The sequence below is a fragment of the Notolepis coatsorum genome (assembly GCF_963971535.1).
Source record: "Notolepis coatsorum genome assembly, chromosome: 3".
NCBI classification, from domain to species: domain Eukaryota; kingdom Metazoa; phylum Chordata; class Actinopteri; order Aulopiformes; family Paralepididae; genus Notolepis; species Notolepis coatsorum.
In genome coordinates, this window is record NC_140167.1 from 142,902,306 (window position 1) to 142,917,982 (window position 15,677).

The following is a 15,677-nucleotide window of genomic DNA, read 5'->3' on the forward strand; positions in this document are numbered from 1 at the left end:
GTGAATTGTTTCAGTATTTGTGTGACCATATACAGATCTGTACTCTTCTTTGTTCAGAGCTATTCTCACCCTCTCCTTCTCAAGTCTTTCATTAAAATCTTCCTCTTTTGTTTCCAGCTGCTTACACACAAGCTCTTGGGTGTCTGTCGTCAGCTGAATACAGGCGTCCATTTTATTTGCGATCTCAGGAGTCGTGGCATGGTTACGTAAAATGGACTCATATAAACTTCTTACTAAGTCACAACTTGCTTGAATGTCTTGTTTTAGTCTTTCAAGTTCTTCTGCTGGACAGAAGGTTCTTAGCTTCCCTCTTGCTTCCTTGGCTATCTTCTTCCACTTCTGATAAGCTTTGTTAAAAGCTTTCTCATTCCTCTTATCCTCCACTTCACGGTTTTCTTTTCCTTTCTCGGTTAGAGTTCTTTGGCGAGCACCCGTTCTGTTCTGTTCCAACTCCAAGAGGTTGCCAGCTTCGTCTTCTTGGGCCGACATTGTGCTTGATCACATACACTCAAAATATCAAATAACTAGATGGTATTTAAGAGTTCCACTTGCTGGGATGGATATCAGACAGCATAATATTCATTAAATATACAGGAGTTGCCACACGTCCGTGGTATTGCTGGGATGGATACCAGACAGCATGAGGGTAATTAAATATACAGGAGTTGCCACACGTCCGTGGTATTGCTGGGATGGATACCATACAGCATGAGGGTAATTAGATATACAGGAGTTGCCACACGTCCGTGGGTTTGCTGGGATGGATACCAGACAGCATAGGGTTAATTTAGATATACAGGAGTTGCCACACGTCCGTGGTTTTGCTGGGATGGATACCAGACAGCATGAGGGTAATTAGATATACAGGAGTTGCCACACGTCCGTGGGTTTGCTGGGATGGATACCAGACAGCATGAGGGTAATTAGTAGGTTCATTCTTCCTTCTCTTCATGCATGTATTTTCTTTAGTGTAGGGTCCTCAACATACATGTGTTCTCTTCGGAGTAAGATCTTCAACATACATGTATTTTCTTCAGAGTGAGGTCTTCATTGTACATGCATTTTCTTCAGAGGATGGTCTTCATTGTACATGCATTTTCTTCAGAGTGAGGTCTTCAACATACATGCATTTTCTTTGGAGTATGGTCTTCATTGTACATTTATCCACTTCAGAATAAAGTCTTCATAATACATCCATCCTCTTCAGAGTAAGGTCTATTTCACATTTATCCACTTCAGAATGAGGTTTCATAATACATTTATCCTCTTCAGAGTATGGGTTTTTACTCACTGTTTATCATCTTCAGAGTATGGGTTTTACTCACTGTTTATCATCTTCAGAGTATGGGTAAGTCTTCGCTCACCACTGGTCGGTAAGTTTTCACTGTAACTGCCCCCCGGCTTGGTCTTGAAATAAAGATGCGGTTATGTTTCGTACAGATGCTTTTATTTATTTTCTCTTTTTTCTCTTGCATTTCAGCTTAGCAGTACTGTAGCTTTTCTTTGGTACTTTGTACAGGTAGTGACGGTTGCCTCATTTGGTCCGTTTGTACCTCGTTTGCACCTCGTTTGCACCTCGTTTGCACCGTGAAAACTGCATAGGACAGTCAAACACAAACATACAATTAGTTACATATTTCACATTTCAATATTGTTCACATGTCGTTCATTATTACACCAAAGTGTTCAAACAAACAATTGTATTAAAGATATTTAAAGGGTGAACTCGTCTTCCATAGCAAAGGCACTCAGGGAAAAACAATGATATATAATAACGTTACTTGTCCGGCAGCAGGTGCCTTTGATTAGAATCTGCTTCGTGAGTGCACCACTTTATATGTTTATAAATGTTTGGCGGTTACACACATAAATATACAACAACATATCTTCAACAACAGTAATAATAATAATACATTTGAGTGTTCGACATACCTTATTCCGCTTTACCAAGGGTAGTTAATTTAACTGGAGTAAGGTCCTTCCATCATACAATTCGCTGCCTGCTCCGTCGTTATCTGAGTTACTTCCGCCTTGGTCACACAGAAAGCTGTGACCTTTATACTAAAGAAAGACGAGCTCTGCCCCCATGTGGACACTAAATGAAAGTGCACAAGTGGCTCCGAAATATTATTTTCTTAGATAGATAAATAGAGGGCTCAGTATTCTGAGCCTATACAGAGAAATTGATCATCTAGACCAACGCAAATCAAAGCTTATTGACAGTAAAGATGATAGGCATCTTTACCCTTGGCGGTCAGTTACAGTAGTTGACCTGTCGGAGACTGTGCTAGCTACTAAGTTGTCTGGTGCGCCTATTTCCCCACTTATGTTTGCTCAACCTGCTGTTGAGACGAGTGACAGTAATGCGCTTCAGCAGGATACGCTCACCTCTGAGACAACGCATTTACCCATGACTAAAGGTAATCTGATCGTTGCTCAGAAGGAGGATGCTAGTTTAGCCACATGTTTTGCTGCTGCTCTTGCCCCAGAGACAGCTAAGAACAAGGGAGTGGCCTATTTTGTTGAGAGTGATGTGCTAATGCGGAGGTGGAGATCACGGATGGATTTTGGTAATGAGTGGAGTTATGTTACACAGATTGTTGTGCCTACACAGTATCGACAGTCTGTTTTGTCTTTAGCTCACGATCATCCTTGGTCGGGACATCTAGGCATCACCAAGTCCTATGACAGGGTTTTGAAGCATTTTTTTTGGCCCGGGTTAAAGGGGGATGTGACCAGATTCTGTAATACTTGTCATGTGTGTCAAGTTACAGGGAAGCCTAATCAGGTTATTAAACCTGCCCCGCTTCACCCAATCCCAGCGATGGGGGAGCCGTTTGAGCATGTGCTAGTGGATTGTGTTGGTCCCATGCCGAGAACGAAGTCTGGTAACGAGTTCCTTTTAACAATTATGTGTGTAGCGACACGGTACCCTGAGGCTATTCCTCTTAGAAAGATAACATCTCAGTCTGTAGTGAAGGCTCTGGTCAAGTTTTTTTCTACGTTCGGGTTGCCAAAAGTCGTACAAACCGACCAAGGTACTAACTTCCTTTCAGGAATATTTGAACAGGTGTTGTCGTCATTGTCTATTTCTCACAGGATCTCAAGTGCGTATTACCCTGAGTCGCAAGGTGCCCTGGAGAGGTGGCATCAGACCTTCAAGTCAGTGTTGCGCAAGTATTGTATGGAGAGCGGTAGAGACTGGGATGAAGGTGTTCCCCTAGCTCTGTTTGCTGTGCGAGAAACGGTTCAGGAGTCACTGGGTTTTAGCCCAGCAGAGCTGGTGTTTGGGCATTCAGTGAGGGGTCCTTTAAGGGTATTAAAGGATCAACTTATGGGGGAGGCTCTGCACACCATACCTCCAAAGAGAGGGGTTTTGAACTATGTGTGTAGGTTTAAGGAGCGGCTGCATGAGGCGTGTAGTATCGCTAGGGAGAGTCTCTCTGCTGCTCAGGGTTCGATGAAACGGCAGTTTGACAAAAAAGCGCTTCCACGTTCTTTCCAGTCTGATGACTTGGTTTTAGTTCTGTTGCCCATCCCAGGCTCTTCTTTGAGTGCTCGTTTTTTTGGCCCTTATGCTATCGAGCAGAAGTTGAGTGATACTGACTATGTTGTCAGGACGCCTGACAGGCGAAAGAAGACCCGTGTGTGTCACATTAATATGTTGAAGCGTTATCTTCCCAGGGACAACCTGCAGCTGGAGAAACAAAGTACGCCCCCAGGGGCCGCTGTGGGAGCTGCAGTACCAGTGACTGTGATTTATGTTCCTTCTACTCTGCCAATGGGTGATGAGGATGGTTTGAGTGGTTGTAAGGTCCAGCAACAGACTCCTCGTTTGTGCAACTCGGAGATGTTGTTGATCCTTCCCTCCCTGATGCCACACTTGGGTAAGGAGCAGGAGGCTGACATGGTGGCGCTCATTCACAGTTATCCTATTTTGTTTGGGGATGTCCCAACCCGCACTACCGTTCTGGAACACGACATTGATGTCGGTAATGCAAGGCCAGTCAAACAGCATCCTTATAGGGTAAATGCGGTGAAAAGGGAAATAATGAAGCAGGAGGTGGCATATTTATTGGAGCATGATTTGGCTCATCACAGTTTGAGCCCGTGGAGCTCACCATGCCTGTTGGTTCCGAAACCAGACACCACTCATCGGTTTTGCACTGATTATCGAAAGGTAAATGCAGTAACCATTCCTGATTCTTTTCCTATGCCACGCATCGACGATTGTGTGGATACCATTGGGTCAGCCCGGTATGTGACGAAATTGGATCTTTTAAAGGGTTACTGGCAGGTGCCACTCTCGCCGAGGGCCTCTGAAATATCTGCGTTTGCTACGCCCGATGCTTTCCTGCAGTATTCTGTGATGGCGTTCGGGATGCGTAACGCACCGGCTACGTTTCAAAGACTGGTCAACATAGTGTTGGGAGATGTGCCCAACTGTACGGCATACCTGGACGATGTGGTGGTACATTCGTTGAGTTGGTCTGCTCACGTGAGCTCGCTGAGAACCGTGTTCCAGCGGTTGGCGGACGCTTCTCTGACACTGAACTTGGCAAAATGCGAGTTCGGTAAGGCGACAGTGACCTACCTGGGAAAACAGGTGGGCGGTGGTAAGGTGCGTCCTCTTGGAGCCAAGATAGAGGCCATAACCTTGTTCCCAGTACCGACCACACGGCGGGAGCTACGTCGTTTTCTCGGGATGACAGGTTACTACAGGGGGTTCTGTAAGAATTTCTCCTTAGTTGCAGCCCCTCTGACTGACCTGATCAGTCCCTTGGTGTCATATGTGTGGACAGCCAAGTGTCAAGCGGCTTTTGAAAGCTGTAAGGCCCTTTTGTGTAGTGCTCCAGTCCTTAATGCTCCTGATTTCAGTAGACCTTTCTCTGTTGAGGTTGATGCGAGTTGTGTTGGTGCTGGTGCGGTTCTGACGCAGGTGGATTCGGAGGGTTTGGTCCATCCTGTGGGCTACTTCTCAAAGAAGTTTAGTGGCAGCCAGACACGCTACTCTACAATAGAGCAGGAGACGCTGGCATTGCTGCTTGCGCTCCAATTTTTTGAGGTTTATGTGGGGTCAAGTGTGGAGCCTGTGGTAGTCCACACAGACCACAACCCACTTGTTTTTTTGCACCGCATGTATAACCACAACCAGCGGTTGATGCGGTGGTCTCTGCTTATGCAGGGGTATAACGTTGTGAACGTCATGTATATAAAGTGATACAGTGGTACACATTACAGTATACCTGCAGTATATAATAGTATACAACACATATATAATGTGATATAAGATATATAGTATGATATATACAATATAATATAGTACCATAATATAATAGTATATAGTGTAAATATAGTTTAATATAATAATTGATTATAATATGATTATATAATGTAATATAATATTTTTTTATGCCTCATAATTTCATTAATTAAATGCAATTAAGCTCTTCTACCTATTGAAAATAGATTTTTTTGTCTAGATTTGAATTGATTTACGTTATCATAATATTCTTGTTCATCCTCTAACCCATTCCACAGGGTGTAAGAGGAGATACACATTATTTTCACGTTTGTTTTCATCACAGGTTTTTTGAAGTTCAATGGTCCTCTGAGGTTGTATTATCCCCCCTCTTTATCCAGAAATTTGCTTCTTACATTTACCGGTAATTGATTATATCTTGCTTTGTACATAACTTGCAGAGTTTTAAGGTTTATCACATAATGAACTTCAAAAGATGTGATTGTAGAAACAGTGTGTGTGTGGTCCCAATATCCATGGTTTATTACTCTTATTGCTCTTTTTTGTAGTATAATCAATTAATTTATGGTTGTTTTGTATGTGTTATCCCATACTAACAGGCTGGTGTGTACAGGTCCTATAGGGAATCCTCCTACAGCATCTGGGATGACCACAGTGGACGTGCAATCTTCCGGTCAAAACAAAAGATGTAAATAAAGTGCAAAACCAAGCAGGGCTGTTTTGCCTATATAGTCACTGTTTGACAACATTACAGAGTCTATACATGTGTAGAAGGGTGGATTATCCCTACTTTATGAGAGTGAATATGAACTGTCACCAGGTAGTGGGAGCACAGCAGATCTGGGTCCGGCTGAGTCCCTGACTGTAGTGTAGGGGTATTAGAATTGGGATTTAGCAGAGGGAGCGAATGGGGCCTAGGGTTTACTAACCTAGGGGTTCTGCACTGGTCCTTCTTGCCCTCCAGGGCGACTACAGTAATTCCCCAAACACCCACACTTCCCCTAATACGTCCCACACCCTCTCACACCCGGTGGCAGTAGTGATAGATGATATAATTTCTCCCCAAAGCAGTACCTTTCCTTGTTGACGAGCGGAGACCTGTCCAGAACACCTGTCCCAATTATACATAGGCCGGATAGGAAAGGGTTAAGCAGTAATACACATTCACAGTAATTGACACACACACAGTGATCCCATTTGTTTTTTTTTATCCACTTTTTCTCCCATTTTCTATATTTTCTCCCATCCCAATTTCGTATCATCCAATTCAACCCTCCCCTGTCACGGACGCTGTTTCTTGCCTCCCACAAGCCGGCTGCAATGTGGACTAAGTCATACATAGCACAAGTCCCCTCCGGTACTTGAGGTAACAGCAGTCGCATCTTTTCACCTGCGCAGCTCGATCTCTTAAGGCCTCTACATGCTACAGCAACTTCAAAGCAACTTCAACACAACATCGGCGCGATTTCAACGCGCTTGTTGCAGAGAGTCTTGTAGACTGTGTTGTGAGGATGTTGCGTACCTGTCTCCAAAATCTAATCTAAACACCTGTTGCGTTGGTATTGCGTAGCAGTGATTGGTTGGTAGTGAATGGGGGCGGGGCTGTCATAGAATAATATTGGTCCGACTCCCGCAGCGAGGAATACCATCCGCCATTGTTGTAGCCAGCAAGCTATGCTATCAATATTAGCTAAATAATTAGCGTCATAACTGGCCTTTTTCTGAAAACCCAAGCACATATTGTTCCATAGCATACGCCTTCAGTTGATCATGACAAATCCTCTCTTACCTTGATGATTAAAAAGCCTCCATAATTTAGTAAATAAAGCTGTAGCCAGCCAGCTAGCATTGGTGCTATACAAAATGCTATCCACATTAGCTACATAGCTAACCAACTAAATACAATGGTATCCTGAGGTAATGTTAAATACAACGTTTGCTAGTCGAAATGACTGGACACACACAGGGACAAGTTAAACATCAATCAATTAATTTATTCCAACAGGTAGTTTGAGCTGCATGTGAGCCGGTCTTTCTCTCCTCTCCATTGGAAACTAATGAAGTTACGTTAAAAAGCACAGAACCGGCTGACAAAAGTTAAGCTGCTAGCAACAGACACGGGGGATTTCAAAATAAAAGAGCGACGACTAAAAGCACTGGAAATACGTTTATTTTGTACATTATCTAACGTTAACACGAACCTAAACTAACTTTAGATTAGTTTAGGTTCGTGTAACGTTAGATATTGTAAAAAATAAACGTATTTACGGTGCTTTTAGACTCGCTCTTTTATTTTGAAACCCCCCGCCCGGAAGGTAAAATGATGCTTATTTTTCTGCTTGTTATCAATGGGTTGGTTGAGAAGGGAAGCGTCATCTATCTAGGGAACCTAGCTACGTACGGGGTGCTTATTGCTTATTCCCAGAGGAAGAGTGCTGCCGAGTGCTTCCGCGTTTTCCCTGATTGGCTGCGACACGGCCCGCGGCAGGCGCGGCAGCCGCAGAGCGGCGGAGCGGAGCGGCAGAGCTTGCGGCATTATGTAGCCGTAATCCCCGATGATTTTCATTCGACGCTTAGCTCAACTGCCAGCGCTGCGGTCCTGCGGTCCTGCGGTCTGTTGGTGACAAGTTTGAATCCCTTCAATTTTTTTTTTTTTTTTTTTTTTTAACGTGCATTCTTTCCCCGGTTAAGTTTAGGCGCTGTTAAGGAGCTGGTTAAGGTTAGAGTTTGTCTTAGAGAATGGCAATATTCTTTCGGAGTTGGTTATGGTTAAGGTTAAGGTTAGGCATGGTTAAGGTTAAGGTTAAGGTTAGGCATTGTTTCGGAGTTGGTTAAGGTTAGAAGGGTTAAGTTTAGGCGCTGTTAAGGAGCTGGTTATGGTTATAGTTTGTCTTAGAGAATGGCAATAGACAGCCTATTTCCGCGCTGCAGCGCGAGGCAATAGACAGCCTATTTCCGCGCTGCAGCTCTCTCGCGCTGCCGTGGTCACATGGGCGTCATGGCCAATCAGAGAAAACGCGGTTGCACGCGACGCACTCTTCCGCTGGGAATAAGCTACACGCGTACGGGGTACAATGTTACATAGGCTGCGCGTTGATTTTGCAGAAGCATAAAGGTAGAGTGTCTGCAACACCGTTGCTTTGTCGATGTTGTGGTGCAGTTGCTTTGAAGTTGCTGTAGCATGTAGAGGCCTTTAGTGGCGAGGAGTAACGCGTGGGAGGCTCACACTGCCCCCGACACTTCCTGATTCTACTGCGCAGGCGCACCAACCGACCTGTAGGAGTCGCTGTCCACAACGCCCGATCCCCACCCATCAGTTTCCCACCCCTAATACGGCCAATGTGTATTAGTACGGACGACCAGCTAAACTGAAAGCAAATGTGGAGCGCTGGGCTCGAACTGACGAGCCCAGCGTCTCCAGCATTTTGTGGCGAGTGCCTTGCCCACTACGCCACGTAGCCGCCCTACAGTGATCCCATTTCTACGCCTCTCCTTTTATATAAATTAGGCATGCATTCAATACACGGCACTTGGATCTTACACTCTACGGTAATGAAACAGGTCCCCGTAAGGGTTAATATTCTTTTCATTCGCCCGTAGGGAGAGAGAGAGAGAGGGTAATGGCGAGCTCCGCGAGCTATTCAATGGGAAAAATTATCAATACACCTTAGTGCTGTCTGCACAACTTAATCACACAACACATATAACCAGAAAATTAAGTGGGCCCACAGTTGAAACAAAAAGCCTATCTAAGCCGGCATTACCCAAAACAACAAACGTTGGGGCGCCCCTTGTCACTGGTGCACGTGCCAGCTCAAAGTATTTATTCTCTTCGCCCTTAGAGGGCATGCTCTCGAAAAGGAGAATGTTCGCCGATAATGTTCCAGAGCACTTGGAGCGCTAACAGTACCTGGTTTGAGTGTACCAACCGAGTGCTGGCCTGCTCCCGCAACGAATGTCTGTGACGCGAGGTAGCCGTCGAATGGTCCCGTGGTTGTCACCTGTGATAGCAAGGGGCTGGCTGGGCTGACGTTAGGCAGGCGAATAGTTGGACTGGCGGTCGGCTAGGAGAATACTGGAGGCGGGTGCGGTCCAGCGACGTCTGCTGCGGTGTCCGCTGCGGGGCTGGGAGACGGTGGAGCGACACGTGAGCTAACTGGGCTAACAGGCCTATACTTGAAGCTAAGCTTTGGTCAGTGCGACCCCCTAGTCTTTCGCCTATACATTCCTAAGCGCAGCGCGTGGAATATCCACAGCACAGTCCGGCAGTCGAACGTCTTCTTCTTGGTTCAAACGTACCCTAAGCACTATACTGGGAAGCTAAACTTTCGCATACGACGTTACTATCCCACCCCGTGCCAGGAGTCGTAGTTTGCATGTCTTTATTATCAGGAGCTCTTAGTCCACACGTCCACTTGCTTCGCTGGAAAATGGAAGAAGAGAGCGTCCTGTGTATCTAGCTCCTCCTTCACGTCAGTCTCTTCCTCACCTGTCCTTTGCCAGCCCAACGTCGCACCAGCTCCCCCTGGCGACAGTCCAGCGCCATGTCCCACTACTAAATGTCAATATTAGGATATGGAGAATCAAGACGGGTCAGCGAGTTACACAACGCTATCATGAACACAGTATAGTACAAGGAATTAGAGTTAGACACATTGAATTATTGTTAGACATATTCAGGTGTCTACACATGGAAAGCTATTTCAAAAGCAGTTCAGTTAACCTTTTATTTATGTATTTTGTATACATTTTTTAAACAGGCCCTACACTATACATTATCTGGCATCAGTGGTGGAAGAGGTACACAGTTCCTTTACTTAAGTACAAGTAGAAATACCTAGTCCTCCATTCAAATTCTATAGTAAAAGTAGAGAAGTATTTGCTGTATTCTAAAAGCATGTATTCTATAATCAGATGGCATGTGTCTTCAATGAAGACTCTTCATCCTGAAGAGAGAGAGAGAAATACACCTTGCCCCAGAATACAGTTGCGAATGCGAACAGCAGCGCTCACCGCTGAGGGGCGTGTACCATCTGCAGGAACAGCCTACTGAGGTCGCTCACATTTACGAAAGTCAGAGAAGGAAATAACTCCACATGGTTTATGAGCCATCGAGATTCTCGAGGAAAGCAGCAGGTGAGCGTTTTCACACTCGCCTTAAAATACACTAGACGTTTGGGGTCTCAAATTTTAGAGGACTATATCCCTAATGCCACCTTTTAGATTTTTTAAGATAAAATAATTATAACAAGAGGCCAACCATTTCTGTTTGACATTTGTTTTTTCAGAACGAATACTACGGTGACCTGATTGTAGCTATTTGGTCTCCATTGTTCTAAAATGTTAATAAGCTGTTGTTCTTCTGCATTATTCTACACCGTAGCATGAGTCAGTGGAAACAAATCCAGCAGCTGGATATTAAATTCCTGGAGCAGGTTGACTATTTGTATGATGACAACTTTCCAATGGATATACGTCAGGTACTTGCTGGCTGGGTTGAATCTCAGGATTGGTGAGTACAGCTTGCATGCATGTGCGCGCGTGCCCGCCTGCCCGGGTGCATTGGTGGTTAAGATTAGATTCAAATGTATTGTCATTATACAGCACACGTATATGTACAGTACAACCAACGAAAAGAAGTTTGGCATTCAACCGAGTACAAATTTAACAGTAAAGTGCAACATCAATATACAATGTAGTCGAGGTTAAACAGAGTTTCACATTCACAATCAGTCTGTTAGTACATACATGTACATACTGACGCGTATTGCATTAATTCAGTAACAAAACAAAACATTGTGGTTTCTCGTTATAACGAGAAAAAAATCTCGATAATAACGAGGTAAAGATCTGGGGGAATCTATACATTGGGGCAATGAAAGAGTTGTATATGTTTTCCGCCTGACCATGAAGGTTTTACGTGCGTGCAACGTTGACACACTAACGGCCCGAACTCACTGCTCACGAACGTACACGGACGGACGGACGGGCGGCTGCCTCTTCACTTCCGCTCCCATGTTAACGGACGATAGTAGGCACACTGGCCGCGAGCGGGAGCGCGCCTCCCGAGTGGCTGGCGAGCGGCAAGCTATTTTTTCGCCTCGATCCTATTTGAGGCGGCGCGCCACGCGCATTGTCACAGAAATACAATTGAATATCTGCATTATTACCACAGATATAGATGTTGTTCAACCAGCTGTGTCTGTATCTGCAAATAAACGCCTTGAATGTTTGTCTGTATGTTTGTTTATACCTATAACTATTACAATGTTGCATAATAATAATAATAATAATAATAATAATAATAATAATAATAATAATAATAATAATAATAATAATAAGCTCTTGCTGCTGCTGGGGCTACACGCTGCTCTTTCAGGAGTACAGTCACACTGATCATCATTCTAAAATGACTGACTTCGCATATAGACTAGGCATTTACAGCTGTCCCAATGTAAATATGCCTTCCTCGGTGCGCTTCCGCACGCTCAAGTCGTAGGTCCAGTGTGCCTGACCAGGCGCGCGATCTCACGAGGGAGCCGCACGTGAAATTCGTTCGTGAGCAGTGAGTTCGGGCCGTAATGCTCAAACTAATTGGATGTACAAATGCCTCACGGTGACACTGTCACCAATCACCATACTTTACATCGCATGAACATGTTATAGGTTAGGGTTTAAATTGACCCTGAATTCCCCCAAACGCCCAGGACTCCATTATTTTGTTGTGCGTACAACAAACGTCTCGTTCCTGTCGCTCAATAAATCATATATCCGGATATTTGTTATAGCCAGGAGTGCGTCGTGCGTTGCTGATTTCAAAGCTGGTTGCACTGTGTTTTAATGACGCCACACATTTTAACCACCTGGTCAGGGGAAGTGCTGTATATTGTGACACTGACACATGATATTTGTATACAGGTAGTATACATAGTACACATAGCCACAACAACCAGTGGTGCAGTGGCAAATTGACAGTAGGTCAAACGCTCCACGCGCATGCACAGTTTTTTTTGGCACAGATTTTTTTATTTTTTTTTTTGCCTTGAAATAGAGAAGCTGAAAAAGGTAGCAGCGTATGAAACTTTTGTATCACAAACAGTACTGTATTTGCAAATCTGGTATATGTCATAAATGTATAGATGTAGCAGTACTGTCTATCTGTATGTCGTGTATGTCATATATGTTATGATGAATTGAAAATGGGGGACCCTGATGTAAACAAGACGAAAGTCTTTCTCTGGTCTGCATCCCCTTAACAATTGTATGTATTTAGCTGTACTGTACCCATTCTGCAATCTGTTAATAAAGTTTTCAATCAATCAATCAATCAATCAATCAATCAATCAATCAATCAATCAATCAATCAATCAATCAATCAATCAATTCAGCCATTGGGTGGGACGGTCATGTGACCCAAATCAGCCAATGGAAGCGAGGGTCCTTAAAGTGTGGGTCCTTAAAGTGTTGTGGTCCTGAGAGTGTTGGTGCTCTCGTCCTGCAGCTGGATACTATTGCCTCACAGCGCGGCCGTCAGCGCGCGGCCCAGAGAGCGCCGCTGGCTCTGCGGCTCTGCAGCTGCATGCTTCTCCGGGAGTCCGGTTGGATAATGCCATGTAAAAAGTCGCATGCCTGACATATCGGCATGTAACTCGAGAACCGAGGCACGGATTTTGGCGATCCAGATGGCATTCGAACGGCAACAAATAGCGCTTTATTCAGTCATTTATATGTTCGGCGAAAAATGCAGCCCCGAGCCTTCAGATGCTCGCAAAGGGCCGTGAAACTGAAACTGAAACTGAAAAACAGTGAAACCCCGGACATTTCGATGAATTAATAAACCCCCCCCCCGGACGCTTCGGACAGGGCGTGAAAAGAGGACATGTCCGGGCAAAAGAGGACGTTTGGTCAGCCTACTCTACCTGTGCTTTTGTTATGTAAAAACGGTGGCCGCGGGCCGAGCCGATACTTAGTTAGAACGAATGGGAACAGCGGATTTTTGTGTGCGTGACTGCGCGTACACGCGGGAACATATCCGTGCGCGATTGCGCGTACTTCAGCCTCAGTGACCGAGGTAAAACGCCGTTATACCGCGTTATACCAGCACTGCAACACTGGCCACAACACTGGTAAACAAACTACCCTCCCACTCAGGGCATTATGGGGTAGAACACATAGTAGCATACTACAAGAACCTAGGGGTCCACAAAGACGACTTCAAACTGGAAATGGTAACAACAGATGAGGTACTCAAAAAACTGAGCGCCCTCCAACCTAAGGCCACTGGCCATGACAACATCCCCTCCAAATTCCTCAGAGACTCAGCAGCCGACATCACCCCAGTCATCACACACATAATAAACCTCTCCATAAAACAGGGACACGTCCCCAAGGACTTAAAAATTGCGAGAGTAACACCCCTGCACAAAAAAGGCAGTAAATTAGACCCAGGCAACTACCGCCCTGTTTCTATCCTTACCTCCATCTCGAAAGTCATGGAAAAAATTGTATACAAACAGGTCGAAAAATACCTTGCGGAAAAAAATCGAATCTACGAATTCCAATCTGGCTTCAGAACATCCCACTCCACTGACACATGCCTTCTCTATTTAAACGATCACATCAAATAAGAGGTGGACGCGGGCAAATACTGCGGCATGGTCATGCTGGACCTACAAAAGGCCTTCGACACTGTCAATCACACCATTCTGATTGACAAGCTAAAAGCAATTGGTTTTGATGCAATCCTACCTGGAGGGGAGAGAGCAGATGGTGGAGGTAAACGGTACCCTACCCCCCCCCCCCCCCCCTCACAGTAAGCTGTGGTGTTCCACAAGGAAGCATACTAGGTCCGCTACTGTTCCTAATTTATGCAAATTACATGTTGTCAGCTTGTGACTGCAACTTGTTCCTGTTTGCGGACGACTCAGCCCTGCTGGTCTCTGACAAGAACAAGTTACAGGTTGAAAAAACCCTCAGCTCAGAACTAGGCAAAATCTGCATATGGCTCGCTGATAACAAACTATCACTACACATGGGCAAAACAGAGTCCATTCTCTTCGGTTCAAATAACAAACTCGGCAAGACCGACGGCTTCTCAGTTACAGTGGGTGACAATATTGTCACAAGGAAAGAAGATATTACCTACCTGGGTTCCATCCTAGAGGCAAATCTTTCCTGTGACAAAATGGCATCCAATGTAATAAAAAAAGTCAACCAACGAACTCGATTCTTGTACCGGATCTCCTCACTGGTAAACAAGAATACCCTGAAGACTCTGGCAGGAGCACTCATTCAAGGGTACTACGACTATGCTTGCACCTCATGGTACCAAAGCACCTCAAAGGCGCTAAAAACAAAATTACAAACATCTCAAAACAAACTGGTCAGACTATTGCTTGACCTTACTCCTAGAACCCACCTCACCCCTGCCCACTTTGACAACCTAGGATGGCTTAGAGTAGACGACAGAGTACAGCAACTTGCAATGGGCCTGGTCTACAAGATACACTACACTACACGACCAAGGTACCCATGTACATGTCAAAATACTTCCCAAAGGTCAGTGAATACCACGATCACAACACCAGAGGGAGCTCCACAAATCATGTTAAACCCAGATTCGGCTCAAACAAGGGACTAAACACGGTTAGCAATTATGCCACATCAATGTGGAACGCCCTACCCAAAGCTGTAAAGGAATGTGAATCACTACCCACTTTCAAAAACACTCTCAAAAAACACCTACGGGAGACTGCAATTCGAAACTGGCCCCTGTAAATGTCCTAACACAACCCCCTCCAATGTACAGAAAATTAACAAGTATGGTCTTGTCAATATTCCAATGTACAGTTTTGCTTGTACAGTGGTACAGTGTCCCCCACCCACCCCTCCTACCCAACCCCCCCCCCCCACTCCTATTCAACCCCCCCCCCCCCCCCCCCCCACCCAACCACCGCCAACGTACAGTCCCCCCCACCCCCCCCACCTACCCAACCTCCTCCAATGTACAGTTTCTACGTCAAATGTATATACTTTTTTCTGGACTCTTTTCGTATCACAAACAGTACTGTATTTGCAAATCTGGTATGTCATAAATGTATAGATGTAGCAGTACTGTCTATCTGTATGTCATGTATGTCATATATGTTACGATGAATTGAAAATGGGGGACCCTGATGTAAACAAGACGAAAGTCTTTCTCTGGTCTGCATCCCCTTAACAATTGTATGTATTGAGCTGTACTGTACTGTACCCATTCGGCAATCTGTTAATAAAGTTTTCATTCATTCATTCATTCATTCATTCATTCATTCACATTTGGTATTCATTAGTGTTATCATTCGTTTGTCAACGTTGCACGCATCATTGCGTGCCTTCGTGATCGCTCAGGCATAAAACCACACAGTTCTTCCAT

The 15,677-nt window shown here is 44.9% G+C and overlaps 1 protein-coding gene across 3 annotated transcripts in view; it reads left to right on the forward strand.

The window, feature by feature from the left end:
• The first annotated feature begins 10,347 nt into the window (after window positions 1-10,347).
• The window catches only part of stat4 (signal transducer and activator of transcription 4), a 194,721-nt gene continuing 189,391 nt past the window's right edge, over window positions 10,348-15,677 (forward strand). For all 3 annotated transcript variants that reach the window (XM_084310003.1, XM_084310001.1, XM_084310002.1), the window contains exons 1-2: window positions 10,348-10,399; window positions 10,647-10,775. In XM_084310003.1, the coding sequence (XP_084166129.1) occupies window positions 10,648-10,775 (128 nt within the window). In that variant the 5' untranslated portion in view covers window positions 10,348-10,399; window position 10,647. The remainder of the gene's footprint in view (window positions 10,400-10,646; window positions 10,776-15,677) is intronic.